At 39.4% G+C, this 17,797-nt stretch overlaps 1 protein-coding gene across 1 annotated transcript; it reads left to right on the forward strand.

Moving 5' to 3' along the window:
• Positions 1 to 2,641: 2,641 nt before the first annotated feature.
• LOC106538897 (aldehyde dehydrogenase family 3 member B1) lies at positions 2,642 to 14,543 on the forward strand. Its single transcript, XM_087713706.1, has 8 exons — positions 2,642 to 2,686; positions 2,831 to 2,951; positions 3,078 to 3,163; positions 4,123 to 4,204; positions 5,585 to 5,971; positions 8,524 to 8,690; positions 11,521 to 11,620; positions 12,764 to 14,543. The coding sequence occupies exons 1-8, from the start codon at positions 2,657 to 2,659 to the stop codon at positions 12,955 to 12,957; spliced, it is 1,167 nt and encodes a 388-aa protein (XP_087569832.1). The 5' UTR covers positions 2,642 to 2,656; the 3' UTR covers positions 12,958 to 14,543.
• The last annotated feature ends 3,254 nt before the right edge of the window (positions 14,544 to 17,797 follow it).

Here is a 17,797-nt window from a genome sequence, read left to right on the forward strand (position 1 = left end):
GAGCCCAACATTTCTGTTGCTAGGTGAAACATTTGTTAAGTGAGTTTTGTCCCATTTAAAAATTTTCTTGCCACAGTTGCTAAATGAATCAATGCACTTGTTAAATTAGTAACAGTTGTTAAGTGAGTCTGGCTTCCCTGTTGAGTTTGCTTGTCAGAAGGTCGCAGAAGGTGATCACATGATGAGGACACAGCAACCATCATAAATATGAGTCAGTTACTAAGCATCTGAATTTTGATTGCGACCTTGGGGATGCTACAAGGGTTGTACATGTGGAAAAATGGTCATAAGCAGATGTGGGCTGCTCCCGGTTCGACTCAGATTGGGCGAACCGGTAGTAGCAGCAGTGGGAGACTCCGCCCACCTGCCCGAACGCTTCTGCGCATACACAGAAGTGTTGCGTGTGCGCCCAAATTGGTAGTAAAAAAATTGGCAGCCCAACGCTGGTCATATGTCACTTTTTTCAGTGGTGTTATAACTCAAATAGTCACTAAATGAACTCTTTGTAAGTCAAGGACTACCTATATATGGCATGAAACTATGTCATATACAGTGGAGAATCCGAAGCATGTTCGCCTGGGTCTAGGAATTTACTGAGAGTATAGTGAGAAGGTTCACACATGCTAAACCATAAACATTGCTTAAAATCTTTGTTGCAGAGTTCACAAAACATGTTACATCAAAACTGCAAAATCACAAAAGGAAAAATATTATTTTGAGTCTTGCCTGAAGTATAAGTCTTTGTATTAAGTATCAGCTGGATACCCGTGCTCCGCTACAAAACTATGTGATTGGGCTTGATAAATCGACACTTACAGCTTGAAAATTAATGAGTAGTTACAATCGGCCTCTCCTATCCCCTTCTCTCAGGCTTGCCCCACAGAGGCCTCTTATATGAGCCAAGGTGGCGCAGTGGTTAGGGTGCAGTACTGCAGGCCACTTCAGCTGACTGTTATCTGCATTTCAGCGGTTCTAATCTCACCGGCTCAAGGTTGACTCAGCCTTCCATCCTTCCGAGGTGGGTGAAATGAGGACCCAGACTGTGGGGGCGATATGCTGACTCTGTAAACCGCTTAGAGAGGGCTGAAAGCCCTATGAAGCGGTATATAAGTCTAACTGCTATTGCTATTGCTATTGCTATTATCCCCTTCTCTCCCTCAGTCTTTCTCTTGTGTTAGTAATAATACAAAAAATACTAATGACCTGATGGTCATTTTGAAAAATCCTTTCTTAGCAAGCACCTAGAAGCCAAGAGGAACATACATCCCAAATTTTAAGTTTGTAGGCTTTACTGTTCTTGTGATTTCACAATAATGTGTGAGAGGTATTTTGCTTTATATATATATATATATAAAAGCAAAATACCTCTCACGCATTATTGTGAAAATCATTATGTATATATATATATATTGGGAAGCCCAAAAAGGTATTGAATCAAGGCAGAAATTCCTGGACTCTGTTAATAAAGTAAAGAAAGACAACATGGTTATCCATCCAGTTCTTACAGGGCAGTGGTGGGTACCGGTTGGAACGGGCTTGGCGGTGTCGCACGCACCACGCGCGGACATGGCATGCATGAATCTTAGCGCCTCCGTGCTCCTCCGCGATGCTCCAGCTGCTCCGTGGAGCATCATGCAGGTGCTGTACGTGCTATGTTCGTGTGCAGAAGCCTTAAAAGACAGGTAAGGAGCAACCCACCACTGTTACAGGGCATCCAGCCTTGCAGGATCAGGATGAACGTAAATGATAAAAGAGTGGGACTCTTCCATAACTCTTTTGATTCTATGAGTGTTTGTTTTCTCCTAGTTTAAACCCCTATGCTGGCCTAGTGGATTGCTTACGTGATACCTGGATGTCAGGAAAGACCCGTCCAAGAGAGTATCGTGTCACACAGCTGGAGGCCCTGTGTCACTTTCTGGAGGAAAGACAGGCCGATATCCAGCATGCCTTGTGTGAGGACCTACGCAAGGTGAGTGGGCTATCCATTTAGAGCATCTGACAGTTCAGAGGGGACTTGCAGATGAAGCACTTGTTTGCCAGTTAATAAACATAGCACAGCTATTCTATCTTTCTTCGTTAGATTTTCCATGAAAAAAATTATGAAAAGGAAGCAATGTTTTCTATATGTGCCATGAAAACTGAATTTACCAAGGTGGCAAGCTGGCTCTCAGGCTACAGAAAATCATTATGTAAACAAAGTTGAGCAGTCAACAAATGATGAGGAGTGCAGCCAAGTACTTTATCTCAGAAAAGTGGGATGAAAAAGTTTAAACTTATCAAGGCTTTGATTTCTTTGCAGTCAGCCATCTAACTATACATAATTTTGTTTGTAGTTGAGTTTGTATGTGAGTCTTCTGTCTGATTAAGTTTTAAGAACCTAGAGTACTAAGCCTAGTGCCATATCCTGGTGTAAAAACCAAATATCACATTTCAAGAATCATTTGAGATGAAGGCATGATAAAACTTTACCATGAATGAGACACAAGTTTACTCAATGAAGAACTGCTAAATAGTTCGCCTCTGAACTCAATATGGACATCACTGATGCATTTCATTTTGTCTTTCTTCTCCACAGCCCTGCTTTGAAACTGAGGTCACAGAGGTTTTGCTGGTCAGAAATGAATTGGCCTATGCTTTGAATAACTTAAACCATTGGATGAAGGATGAAAGCGTGAGCAAGAACCTGGTAAGGAGAGAAGTTGAGTGGTGGGAGAACAAATGAAAAGGAATGTTTTTTAGGTTGGATGGGGATGAAAGTCAAAATGATATGTTATCTCATCAAACTGAAGGTGGACTTTTTATCTGAAAAATTATTCTGGTTTTTCGGTAGATGACACAGCTGGATTGTGCCTTCATTCGCAAGGATCCATATGGTGTGGTGCTAATCATTGGAGCCTTTAACTTCCCCCTCCAGCTTACTTTGTTGCCCCTTGTGGGAGCCATTGCAGCTGGTGAGTGAGAAGCTATTTCCTTATTCATTTCAGACATTAGATCTTATGGGCGTTCTTCCAGAGATCCAAGTATTGGTGGATGTTTATCTGTTGCAACCTTGGTAAAGCGTTCTTTCCTCATTCTAGGGAATTGTGTGATTCTCAAGCCTTCGGAGGTGAGCACCTGCACTGAAAGGCTCCTTGCAGAAGCGTTGCCTTGTTATCTGGATCCGGTGAGTTCCTCATCTGCCAGTTTATCTTGTTAAAAAAATCAAAATGAAGCTGAGGATTTTTGATTTGTCTTTTCTTTTGCCTTTGTCTTAATTAATCATGAGAAGGCAATTCCTTGGGCCCATTGAGGAAAAACTCTGGATCTGAACTAATCTCCATTTTTAAATCTGTTTTTGGAAGCTTGATGAGTTTATTTCTACTCCAGTTCCTCCCAAAAACATACATTCCTTTAGACTGTGGTGGTGGTGGAAACCTTCTGAGGATTACAACAAAAGCATCAAAGTGCACAACGCTTTTTCTAGCCTCTTGATTTCAATGAAAATGAAGAAGGCTGTCCACTCTCTCAGCCAGCCACAGCAAAAGGGTGATGTACAATTAACAGCTGGATATGCAATGTCAGTTTATTTGGGATGTAGGTTATGTGCTTCCTGTTTTTCTTAAAATCCAAGTGCAGTGTAGGAGACTAAGTATATATTGTTACTTCAACAAAATACTGTTTTGGGTAGGTAAAGGAAGAATGAATTTAGAAGAGTACTATGAAGGCAGGACAATTCCATTCCCAAGGTTAGATAGGGGGAAAAAATCATAGGTCCCTATTACCATATTCTCACTAAATAAAAAATGATCACCCATTTTAAAATTAAAACCTTTTAAAGAAAATCTTAATTTCCTTTCAATTTAATGTATCAGTTCCTTGCTCCAAATTGCTCTCAAAAGGCTTTTTGCCTTGCAAAGTTTCAGGGACAAAAAAACACCACCTGTGTGATGTGGAGGCTAGTTTGATTAGATGTGAACTTCCTTTTCTATTTTTTGTTGTTGTTGTTGTTGTTTGTTGGATTTATATGCCGCCCTTCTCTCAAAGGACTCAGGGCGGCGTACAACATTAAAAAAAAAAAATTACAAAAGTTAAAAAGGAAATTAAATAAAATATCCAAAAACAAATATTTTATATATTTTATAGCAAACCTTTGCTGTGGTGACAGCTGGTCCTGAAGAAACAGGAAAATTACTGGAAAATAAGTTTGATTATATCTTCTATACAGGTGATTTTCCTTTCTTGAATATTCTTTTCAGGTTATTCTTTTTAAAAGTATAACTTTAAAAAAAAGAGTATTAATGACTATACAAATATCTATGTGATAAACTAATGTTCAACTATTGAATCTTTTAAGGTTCTGTTTATTTAAGATCATTATTTAAACACACACACACACACACCAGTAAAATTTATCTGTAGCTAATTACAATACCTCTAGACCAAATTGTATAGTGTGCTGCAATTTGCCATATGTCTTAGTTAAGTAGCTTTTCCATGTTTATCGCTATACAGCTGAATCAATGGCAGGTTAGACACAGGGCAGTGATGGCAACCTTTGCGGGGCTGATGTGTCAAGAATTCGGAAAATGCCTAACTTAACACTGCCTGCATGTCACACACATACCTGTTCTGACCCCCTCCTCCATGCAGTAATGAATGCCGAGACAAGCTTAAATGAGAATGTCCTTTAATAACAAGTTCAGACTCTCGGTGGCTGGAAGCCAAGTAAACAAACAGATAAGGACCTTGGCAGCAAGGCCGACAAACTTTGGCAGCAATTCAGACAAACTCTGACAGCAATCCAGCCTGCCAAGTTTGTTTCTCTTTAGTCAAAGTGTTGACTTCTGCAAGAAGGGCGTGGCACAAGCAGTCTCTTTTATAGTCTGCAGAGGAGCCTAATGACCATCAGCTGGGCGTAATTACCTCCTGTAATTATGTAGTTGTTCTTGACGCCAAGTAGCCCTTCGACGACGTGCATCCCGGAACAACTAATAGTTGGTTTCTGGATCACTCTCCCTTGTCTCCTCCCCACTGATCCAAGGCTCAGGCGCCACCTGGTGGCCAACCAGTCTCTCTGCGCCCTGCTCGGAGTCGGAACCCTGTCCAGGGTCCTCCACATCCTCCATGGCTGACTCATAGGGCCCCTCGCTGTCGGAATCTGGTGGCAGCTCCAACAGCTCCTGCTGGGCCACAACACATACCTCACACCAAAATCAGAGGAACATTATCGCCCCCCCCCCCCAATCCAGGTCACCATGAATAGCAGTTCTTGATGGTAGTGCTAAGGTTGGACCTGAAGCAGAGGCCAGGGCCTTGACTTCAGTCCTGGTGCCAATGCTGTCATTCAAAAAGTCCGCCTCACACTGTTTCCCAAGGCTTGCGAACCTTGGGGAGCTGCACCATTGCCCTTGTGGCTCAGTGCTCTCTGGGATCTGCCAGGCGCTACTTACCTTCTTTTGGTGGAGTTTTGCTGATCTTTATGGAAGAGTATTAGAGAGAGAAAAAACAATATAGGTGGTTTTTGAAGACGGAATTAAGCCCCCAGTGCTGGATGGGAGTTGTGCTGAGTATGCCTTTTGACCCAACTTTTGCCATTTCTTTATAGGGAGTGTCCGTGTAGGAAAGATCATCATGACCGCTGCAGCAAAACATGTGACACCATTAACTCTGGAGCTGGGGGGTAAAAGTCCCTGTTATGTGGATAAAAACTGCTGTTTCCAGAATGCAGCCAACCGAATTGTATGGGGAAAATTCCTCAATGCTGGACAGACATGCATTGCACCAGATTATGTCATTTGTACACTTGAAACACAGGAGAGGTTGATGCCTTGCCTGCGCCACGCTATCTGTGAATTCTTTGGACATGAACCCAAACAGTCAGCTGATTTTGGCCGCATGGTCAATGAGAGGCATTTCAAGCGGGCCCAAGCTTTGCTGGAATGTGGCCGGGTGGCCATTGGTGGAGAGACTGATGAGTGTGAGCGTTATATTGGTGAGTATATAACTTAGAGCTGGAGGAAGAGCAAGAGGAAAGGTTTGGAGTTTGGGAAAGACAGGAAGACATTTCATGAACACTATCTAGTAAGCTTTTAGAGAAATCTGTGCGTTCAATAGGAGTCGAAAATGACTCCTGTTATGTACATAATCAATCGTTGTTGTTTTTAACCAATTAGTCGTGTCCGACTCTTGATGACTTTATAGGCAAATGGTTTCCATGTGATCTTGTCAAGCACCATTTAGTTCAATTATTGTATGTTCAACTTTGCATCAGATTTGATGTTATCTATCCAGCATATTCTTAGTTTGCTGCTTCCTTTGTCCACTAACTGTTCCTAGCACCACTGCCTTCTCCAATGAATTTGCAGGCATAACATGGCCAAAGTAGATCAGACATAGTGTTATAATCTTGGCTTGGGCTGTGTCTGCTTTTATACAAGTTAATCAATCAATTAATCAAGCTTATTAAGAATGCATGATTTTGATTTAGATCAACCTCCCAAGTTGATGCTTACCAAATGTGTAGGACTGTCATTGGCCACACAGGCTTGGCATTTTGAAAATTAAAGTCCAAGAAAGCTACTTTCAACAAACTAACAAACTCTGAAAAATGAGATTATTAAAGTCCAATCAAAGACAATACTAGAGAAAGAAAGAAAAAAGACCCCAGTCAAAACCAGCATGTTTGCATAAAGAGCTCTCTGACAAACTGAGGTATGAAAAGGACAAGTAACTGGAAAGAGGGGCTCATAACTAGAACAGAATATCAGCAAATAGCCCAAGTCTGCAAGGATGGATTCAGGAAAGCTAAGACTCCAAATGAATGAAGACTTGCAATAAATGTCAAATATAACAAAAAAGTTTCTTTCAATATGTAAGGAATAAGAAGAAAGTCAAGGAAAGTATAGGTTCTCTAATTGGAGAAGATGGCAAGATGGTGCTGGGCGGCAGAGAAAAAGTGAAACTACTTACGTATTTTTGGAGTATAAGACGCACTGGAGTATAAGACGCACCAAGGTTTTGAAGAGACAATTAAAAAAAGGGCAAGGATAGCCTTTAAGAGGCTTATAGAGTGCTCCTGGGAGCTGGGGGTGCAAAATTGAGCAAAAAACGGGCTGTTTTTTACTCATTTCTGCCCTCCCCATCCCCCAGGAGCTCTCTGAAAGCCTCCTAAAAGCTATGCACAAACATTTTGGTAAAGGGGTGGAGTTTCGGGAGGCATAAAATGCTGTATTCAGTGTATAAGATGCACCCAGATTTTCAGCCTTTTTTGATGGAAAAAGGTGTGTCTTATACTCTGAAAAATATGGTAATTCCTTCTTTGTAATGTCTTCATGAAAAGGGGGAAAAATAGCACTATGGAAGACAAAACAGAAAAGCCGGTTAAAATAGGCAAAAAAAAAGCACACTTCTCCACTTTAGCTGAGTTCAAATCGCAAGGACCAAATGGTTTACATCCCAGGAGCCCAAAACAGCTGGTAGATGTGATCTCAGAATTACTGAACAAAATCTTTCAGAGCTCCTGGAGTATTGGAAAAGCACCAGAGGACTGGAAAAGAGTTGATATGGTTCCAATTTTCCCCAAAAAAAGGGGGGGGGGAATTGAACAATTAGCTTGACATCATTACATGGGAAAATCCAAGAAAAGATAATCAAGCAGAGCATTTGTGAGCACCAAGAAATGAACAAAGCAATTAAGAGAAGCCAGCATGGATTTGTTAAAAACAGATTGTGCCAAATAAACCTTATTGCCTTCTTTGATAAAGTGACTAAATTAGTGGCTCAAGGAAATGCTGTGGATATAGCATGCTTAGACTTCAGGAAGGCATTTGGCAAAGTAGACCATAGCCTATTTCTCGGTAAGATAGGACAACCTGGGACAAACAAAAACAGATAGATTTGCAATTGGCTGATCACCACATTCAGCCTGTATCCTTCAATGTAACAATGTCTAAGCACATAAATTTGATAATAAATAAATAAATAAATAAATAAATGAAGAGAGACATGCAATAGGGTACCTCAGGGCTTCGTCTTGGGCCTATTGCTCAACATCTTTATTAATTATCTAGAATAGATGAAGGGGATAGAAGGGGAGCTCATTTGGAAGATTCAGAAGTATCTTGACAGACTAGAGCAATGGGCCCTTTCCAGTAAGATGGAGTTCAGTAGTGAGAAAAGATCCTGCACCTAAGCAGGAAAATGGAGAAGAAGCTATGGGTGGAAGCTTGTTAAAGTGATATTTAAAGGAGACATTTCCTGACTATGAGACCAATTAACCAATGGAACAGCTTGCCTCCTGGAATTATGCATGTTTCAGCCCTGGAAGTTTTCAAGAAAACATTGGACATCCATTTGTCCTTCCAGCCTCATGATTCTCTGATCTTGCAAATCTCAGACTGGGAAAGTCTGTTTAAGATAAAGCGAGAAGACAGACATGTTTTCTTGGGTTTGCATATTGGAAGAGAAGACCTGGGGAAAGCTCTCCAAATAAAGTTATGGTATATAAATAGAATAAGTCTTGATGTGATCTTTTGCTCAATACAGCTCCAACAGTGTTGGCAGATGTGAAGGAATGGGAGCCAATCATGCAAGAGGAAGTTCTTGCACCCATCCTGCCAATATTCAATGTGAAAGATATGGAGGAGGCCATACACTTCATCAATTGCAGAGATCGCCCACTAGCTGTGTATGCCTTTTCCTGTGATTCCAAGGTATATTGTTTAAGCTACAGCACACTGTATCTGGGAGAATCTGGATTATTTCCCATAGCCCATAAAGTTGTTCTGGTATGGATAGTAATGTTTTCCCTTCTATTGTACCACAAGAGCCCTTATGTAGACATTCTGAGGCACATGGAATCCTCTGGAGGTTGGCAGTCTCCTGGATTCCAATTGGCCCAGATGTCCCTTTCCTGTGTAACTGCTGACTTCTGTGTCTTGATGTAGATCAAATGTGGGTTTTCTAGATCAATATTCCCATTGGCATCCAAAAAAGCAAGACTTTGTACAACGTGCATGACAGCCTCTTCCCTGCCCTGGGCACAAGTGCTTAAGGCACTTCTCTTCTTTGAAATCATATGGTGTTTTAAAAAGTTTGATACCTAGAATTATTGAGAAGTCACTTTTCTTCTGACCAGAACTTTTCTAAATATGTTATTGATTTCCAACTCTCAGAAGAAGAGGTGTGGCTAAATCAGAGGTGGATTCCTACCGGTTCGGCTGAGTAGGTAGTAACTCAGCCGCCTACACCCCCGAATTGGTTCTATTGGCAGTGCCATAACTGCCACCATCTTGTTTTTTGCTTCTGTGCATGCACAGAAGCATTTTTCACTACTGCGTCTACGCTCGTAGTGCACATAAAGCACCCACGTGCCTGAAGTGCGCATGAAGCGCACACACCCCTGAAGTCCACACACACCTGAAGTACATCCCTGAGCGAACTGGCAGTAAAAGAATCTGGAACCCACCCCTGGGCTAAATTAAAATACAACCATGTAACTACATTGAAAATCCAGTCCCAAAGAGGACAAAACTAAGCAAAAAATAAAATGAAAGTTTCAACTCTGACTTCATCCCATCACAAGTTCATGAGGAGCAACTGGCGGGAGGTTATACTGTGTGGGGGCAGCTATGTTACTAAGCTTGCTTTTGAGGTGTTGTACAGGTTATAGATTGTGGATAGACATATTATATATCCTCCTCCCGTTTCAAATGTCCTCTCCCAGAAGCCTGCTAGGTTTATACATTCTTCCCTTCCTTCCAAGATTGCATCTGTTTGATAATTGCTTGTGTCCTTACTATTTTCCAAGGAGTTTCACTCCATCCTTGGTCTGGGAAAGAGAGAGGCTCCCATACATGTATTGTCCTTCAGGCAAATAAATAGCAGGAAAAAATGAAATGATTTCTGTAATGTGCCATCCTGTCCTTGTAGCATAAAGTTATGTGACTAATTAGCTCAGCCTCTTCTTCTTCTTTTGAAGACAAATCAATTTTGCAAGTGACAATCAAAATTTATTTTTCATAAAGCTAGGATATATAACATCCAATTTACAAAATGTACACCAAGCTCTTGACAGACCACAAGATTGTGGTTGTCTGCTGTAATTAGTAAGCTTGGGAGAAGACAGTTTTCAAGTTCTGTATCAGGTCCGGGAAATTAGCAAAGAGAAGAATAAATATTCACTCCCAAATTATACAGAATGCTGTAACTTTCCAAAGAAATAGGAATAAGAAAGAATAAGTTTTCTAATACAGAGAAAAAAGTTGTTAAAATGAGCACAATCTCTAACCATAGCAGTCACCTATTCCTAATAATCTGAATCCTGAAGAAAAGTCATCTTTTTCTCTGTCTTTGAGCCTCCTGCAACTTCTTGAAAGTAATTTCAGCTATTTATCAGAGGTAGTGGAGTGATGGCATCCTCCATTCCCCCCCCCCCCCAATTCAGGCACTGACATTTCTTGTTCTGTAACCCAGAATTCTGCATTTGCATTTTAAAAATACAACTTTACCTTTATCTGGAAGGAGAAGTTGAGACAATCCTGAGTGTACAAGTACTGCTGGATGTAAGACTACAATACAGCCCAACATTTCTGTTGCTAAGCAAAGCAGTTTTAAGTGGGTTTTTGCCATATTTTATGACCTTGTTTGCCACAGTTGTTAAGCAAATCACTGCAGTTGTTAATCCTGAATTCATTAAATGAATCTGGTTTTCCCATTGATTTTGCTTGTTGGAAGCCAGCTGGGAAGGTTTCAAGTGGTGGTCACATGACCTTGGGACACTGCAACTGTCATAAATAGCAATAGCACTTGGACTTATATACCGCTTCATGCTTTACAGCTCTCTCTAAGCTGTTTACAAAGTCAGCATGTTGCCCCCAATAATCTGGGTTGTCATTTTATCCACCTCAGGAGGATGGAAAACTGAATCAACCTTGAGCCTGATGGGAATCAAACTCCAGGCAGTGAACTGAATTAGCCTGCAATACTCCATTCTAACCACTGCACCACAGCTTTTATATGCCAATTACCTGAATTTTGATACATAACCATGGGAGTGAAAACCAGTCTGTCACTGTTTTCAGTGCAACTGTAATTTTGAACGGTCACTAAATGAATGATTGTAATCGAGGACTACCTGTATGCTGTAAAGCTCTTGCTTGAGAGAGGACATTGATGATATTAACCAAACTTGTCCTTTTCATGGCTCTGTATGAATAGAGCATGGGAGTAGAAAACAGGATGTGTGAGTCCAAAAAAGGTTGTTTGCATTTTCAATCTCTCAACTTTTTTTTACTAAGATTCATAGAAAATCTTTATTTCTGCCTTCCAATTGCTAATATACTACATCTACAATGTTAGCCATTTTGTGAGTATGTCTGCGGCACATTTTCAACATTTCAAATGTTCGTAGTGGCCCAAAGGTTAAAGACCCTTGTTTGCATCATGTCCCATATTATTATAGAGCTGCGACCTGAACAAACTCATGTTTGGAAGATTAAGGATGGGATTCCTAATACTCCTCTATTTTTTTTCTCTTTATAGGTTGTGAACGAGGTACTGGACCGTACTAACAGTGGTGGCTTTTGCGGTAATGATGTCATGTTGCAAGCAACATTGATTACCCTACCATTTGGTGGCGTTGGTACGATTAATTTTCTATGTTATCTTTATTTCTTACCTCTATCCTTATCCTTTCCTCTCAACAGTTCTCCCTCTTGATGATGTTTTTCATCAGACTAAAGACAAAAAACGTTAAAAGTTAATTTTAAACTATTTGCAGGTTAAAACAAATTGCTCAAATAGTAAATTTCCCTCTGTGCTATAAACTAGATGGTTGTCTATATACTACTAGAACTTGATTCATGTAACATTTAACTGGGCAAAACAGTGCACCAATCATAGGACATATCTTTTGACTCAAGGTACCTCAAATGGGCTAACTTACAGAATGCATCAAAAATCTGGAACTCAGGACTCCAGTGAAACTGAAATTTGGCAAATTAAATAAAATCATTTTATGACATACGATTATTATAAAACAGTTTAGGACATAACACAAAATGTCATAAAACAGTTTTGGTACTGATGCTTGATTGTGCTATACAGTTCGACATGGGCTATTTTCAAGGCAGATACTTCTCGGAATGTATCCCAGCTTTTTTTTCAGTAAAGGCAGTTTATTAGAAGCTGTGCCAACTGTTGAAGACATTGAGGTATCTGTTAAGAAACATTACTGAAAGGATGACAGATTATCTGATCTATAAATAAAACGAGAGAGCATGAAACCTCCTAGTCCACATTATACATTATACTGGAAAGCAGGCATTAAGGAGAGGAGGCTCACTATTTTAACTTTGTAAGTGGTGCTAACAAGATCAAAATATAAACAGCTCTGGTTCAATAGGGTCACATGTTACACTAAACACATCTTAACACGCTGTGTAAATCAACATTTGATATGATAAATTTTTAAAAAGCAATAATTCCATTTTATTGGAGATTAAGGCAGTTGTAGTTCACCAATCATGAAACAAAACAGCCAGGAAGTTATTATCTAACAGTTTTGTTTCTCTGTATGGGATTCTCTTCTTTAGTTTCTTCTTTAATAGTTGTTCAATATCCATTGAATATAAAACCTTTTGCAGTAAGTATTAGGAGAAAAGAGCTTTTTAAAGGCAGCTATTATCTAGCTTGAACAAGAATAACTATAAGGGCTGCTCAAGTTGTGTTGTTAGCTAAAATATGAGTGTGCAAGATTTGATCTGATTTTTTTTTAATATTGCAGGATGCAGTGGATTGGGCAAGTACCATGGCAAATTTTCTTTCGACACATTTACTCACTTCCGTGGCTGTCTCTCGCGCTATATAGGCTTGGAAGCAATCAACAGAATGCGCTACCCACCATACAATGATAGTAATTTGAGATTGGCGGTTGCCTCTATGGAGGTCAGGCGTAGGGGAATGTGCACTTTGTTGTAAGGCATTAAATCACATCACCTGTGTATTTAAGGAATATCTATCAACAATTTTGTTGTCGAGTTGAGAATTTTTTCTTCTTCATCAGCTGGTCCTTGAATTTTGCCTCATCATGTTCAAAGATTCTTGAAAAACACTCTCTGTTCTGATAAACCTTATTTTTGCCATCTTTGCTTACATTTTTTCTTTATCCTATACCACCTTCAGTAAATTCAACATTTAGTAGTGGTTAGAAAACTTAGGGACTCTTCAATTCTTTTTGCACCATTGTTGGATATACAACATTCTCAATTCCAGCAAGGACTATTTATACAATTAACATTTATGTATAAATTTTCATCTTGCCTTTAACACATAAAGTTAATTCTGCTTAAAAAAATCTAGAAGCATCATATTCTTTGTTAAAAAAGGACAAGTACATTTCCTGTTTACAGTGGAGCAATCATTGTCAGAGTGTGCACAGTGTGAGTACTAATTTGAGACAACTCAGGAGCAAAATACAGTACACGAGGAGAAAGATATACCCTCATATGGCCTCCCTTATATATACAGCTTCTTAAAGTGGCAGTAACCCTGCTGACTCATTCTCATGTCATCATCTTGGTTTACAGCCTTACTGCAAAGCTATTAAATTATGGTCAACTATTAAATTGTCATTACTCTGACAATTCTGATTTATATAGTTGTACAATAAGGGTAGCAGCATGGATGGTCTTTGTAAAATGATCAACTATTTTCTAGTGGATATTTAAATATTTGATTCATTAAACAACGTAAAGAAATTCAAAGCTGATCTAATACGTTATTACGCAATATATGTTATTACACATAAACATATTCTGTTGACAATGCATTTTCCATATTGTGATGCTCTAAAGCTCAGACATGCCACCTTTAATTATATTTCTTTCAATATTCTTGCCTGCAAGGATGTTATAATTCAGATGTCAGATGATAGAAGGTATCCCTTCCATTGAACCAAGTATTGTAGCTTTCCCTGGAATCTAGGATTCGCTTTACCTCATAATGGGTCTCCCCTTCCATCACTATGGGGCCTGGGGTTATCCAAGCTGCTCGCCTTAGTTCAGAACCTAACCACTGGCTTCAGTAGGTTACTATGGAAAACTGGGTGCACCTTCCCTAGAAGTTTAAATTCCACTGTGATTGGGTTAATGATTCTCACAATGGGGAATGGCCTAAAAACTTGGGGCCTAGTTTTATGCATGGCAGTTTTAGCTAAAAGTATTTGGTAGAGAGGTAAACCTTTCTCCAACATGGAACGACTGATATCAGATTCTTTATGACGTTAGTGATTTCTACACTACCCAACCCAATCATAATAATTGAAAATACAGTATGTCCTATCAATTTCAGAGACTTATTTCCATGTAAGTTTGCTGAAGATTGCAATCTTATTTAGATTTCCTGAAGCTTTGCATTTTCAAGCTAATGTTTTCCTTCTGTAATAAAGATCTTGAATCAAACCATGCAGATAGTTGACTAATTATTTAATAATGCTATCAATGGACATAGTGAATTATCTAATATAATAAAATTATTAATAAAATTAAGAAAAATCGAATAAAATTAGCCAAAAATTAATTCCTATAACAGGAGCTTTTGATTGAAATGTAGATATCAGGAAACAAAGACAACAAACTTTAAAAGAATAAATAGTGAATCTGCTACAATAAAAATAAAGAGCATATTTTAAAGTAGCAAATAAATCAAAATGACTTGTGTTTCTTGAATGGATACAAAGAGTTTTCAGGGAATAACAAAATGTTCTGTAACAATGATTATAGAATCATTTATTAACATTGATTGACAATGATGCATTCTTTCATTTGAAATACATTAGTAAAGTATTTTCCAACCTTTGCATTTTTAAGCTGGGTAGAGTTCAATTTCCAGAATTCCTCTAGTCAGCATATTGATTGGGATTTCTGTAGGAATTGAAATTCACTCAGCTTAAATTCGTGGAGGTTGTGAAACACTGCATTAGAAGAATGAATGATGTCATAACATGCACCTTCTACATGTATAGTATCTCCATTCAGAATGCATTCCCTTTTTTTGTTTTTTGTTTTTGCAGAAACTACCCACATTTTACTAGAGGCATTCATACATTTATCAATACTGATGAACACTTATTGAGAGATACATATTTAATTAGTTGGTTAATTTGTTGGGGTAAATCTAACAATGCACTGCTCAGATCACATACAGATTCTTAAATCATCTTGGCTTAAGACAAAAATGTAAATATATAAGAATAAAGAATATAAAAAGATAAAAAGGCTAAATTAGATGAAAGCTATATCCTGGGATATAAGACAATGAGCAAAGTATGCAAAACCAACCCCACGTAATACCTAATAATACTACTATTCATATCTATTTAGATAATCTCATTTTGTAGCTGGATAATATTTTAGCTTTAAAAAATCAGGATAGCACTTTTTATTGAAGCTTAATAGGGCTATTCTAGATCGTTTATTTATATAAAGGGTCACCTTTGGCGAGATGGGTGGCTTGCCAAAGAGATAGAGGGAGGGAGAAAGAGAAAGAGAGAAAGAGAGAGAGAGAGAGAGAGAGAGAGAGAAACACATCTGAAGCTGTTATACATTGCGACATAAATTTCAATTACATTTCTTCATGTTTTCTACATCCTGGCATCCTGAGAAAATGCTGCTCTTGCCTCTCCCACCAGAGGTGTTGCAATTTGGAATACATTCCAAAATATGGTTCCTCTCAAAATATGTGACATTACCAAAGATGATGTTCTCAATTTACAACTGTTCATGTAACAAGAGTCCAGAATTATGACAATTTCGGAAAGGGCCTGTAAAGTACTTCTGGAAATCACAAAATATTGCACTCGCATTCCCATGGTCACATGATTACAATCTGGATCCTTGGCAAAAGCACTCAGAGTAACCAAGACATGTTATGGTAACTTGTTATAACAAAGCTCAAACTACCAGTCACTACGAGCTACAGAAATTGAATAAACAAATAGATAAATAAATAGCAGTTATCTTATTTATGTCTATCTCATCTTTATTGTTTTTAATAAATAATTCAAGGCAGTGAACATACCTAATACTCCTTCCTTCTCCTACTTTTCCTTCTAAGATGGGATTAGAAGTCATGGTCTCCCAGTTTCTAGTCTGTTATCTTAACTACTAAACCAAACTGGCTCTCTGATTTAAAACTTGATAGGATGTATGAACAGAGCATTCACACATAGAAAATACAGGGGGGACATCCAGATGCTGTGTTCTAAGCTGGAGCAATTCTTGTTGAGCTATCTGTGCTTGTTTGACTTGGAGAGATATCTTTAGGGTGATTCACAAAATGATTATGAGAAATGACATATCACACTCAACAAAGTTTTTCACTGGAACATTGTAAAAATTATCATGTGCCACTACAGATAAGCGTTCCCTTAGCCAACATTTGAAGTTACTCAATCAGTGCCCCCTAATGTTTATGAACAAGTCCCGAAACTATGAATCTTGCAGCATCCTGGCAGTTGTTTGCCCTGATGAACAACCTCAGAAGGTCTGCAACATTCGCCTTGCACTATGCCAGCCAAAACAGACCTGCAGAGGGGCACGTATGGCTGAGAGGAGACAGCTTGCTAGATCTTCGCATGGTAAGTGACCTGGCATGGCAGGTTGTGTGTGCGTGGGGGAGCATGAGGTATTTCAGTGGGTCGGGGAGGCCTTGGGTGGTCTTAAGCAGGTGGCCTGTTCCATTATTACCCCCCCCACCCCCGTCATGGCCTTCTCCACCCTGAAATACCTCAAGTGCACTTAACGAACCGCACATCCGATTAGTGAATGTGTGGGTGGGAGGAGGCGAAAGGAGGGAGAGATCCTGTTCAATGTACGAGATTCACTCTCATGAATCCTCGGGTTACGAATGGAATGGGCAGGCTCCATTCCATTCATAACTCGAGGACTACCTGTAAGTAGAATTGAAAAACAAGTTAAAAGTTAAAACAAATGGCGCAACACAGGAAAACAAACTCACCAGGACAAGATTCAGCAGTCCATCTGCCTCTGAAAGACAAAAGTCACTCTTTTGAAGGCAGCAAAGTCCACATTCTTGGACTTCAACATTGGTTTGAAAGAGGGTCAAAGAGGCCATCTATGCTAAAACCATGCAACCCTCTCTCAATATGACAGCACCCATCTCCTACAACACAGCCCTTTCAGCAGTACCAAGAAGGCTCCACACCCATTTGCACTCTTTCAGGTAACCCTGAGGATAGATAAACCCCCAATCTTCTACCACTCAGAGCTAACAATCGGATGACTGCAAAGAATATACATCCTTCCATTCCCCACTGTTCCCCAGAAGCTGAAGCTTCTTAGATGAGAAGCAAAACGTTTTCAAGGAAAAACCAAGAAAGTCCAATTATCTTTTAAAAAACACCTTTGAGACAACCGGTGCTTGAGAATATCCGTAGACACATAACGCTCTCACCCTCAAAAGGGCATGTGACATACATTTGATTTGGTAGAAATGAAGCGTAGAAATTTCACCCTGTGACGGATAAAGCGAGCCAAAGCTACTATTTCGCAGAACTTAAGCAGCGCAAAACAATTTAAATATTGGGATGGGGGCAAAAAACGACCCAGACAATAGGATTACCGGGTACCCTGGGAATTATGAAGCCGGTGACAAATACAAATAATAAGAGCTTTACACGGAAATGTTAACTAAACTGAGCAACCTAAGCATTATGAAAGAGATAAAGACTACTACTAGCACCACCGAACCAAAAGTCTACGAATCTTCCCGATAAGTTACATCCACCAATTCACGCAAG

Source organism: Thamnophis sirtalis, unplaced genomic scaffold (genome assembly GCF_051295495.1).
Source record: "Thamnophis sirtalis isolate CommonGarterSnake01/CBP01778 unplaced genomic scaffold, rThaSir2_p1.2 scaffold_1, whole genome shotgun sequence".
NCBI classification, from domain to species: domain Eukaryota; kingdom Metazoa; phylum Chordata; class Lepidosauria; order Squamata; family Natricidae; genus Thamnophis; species Thamnophis sirtalis.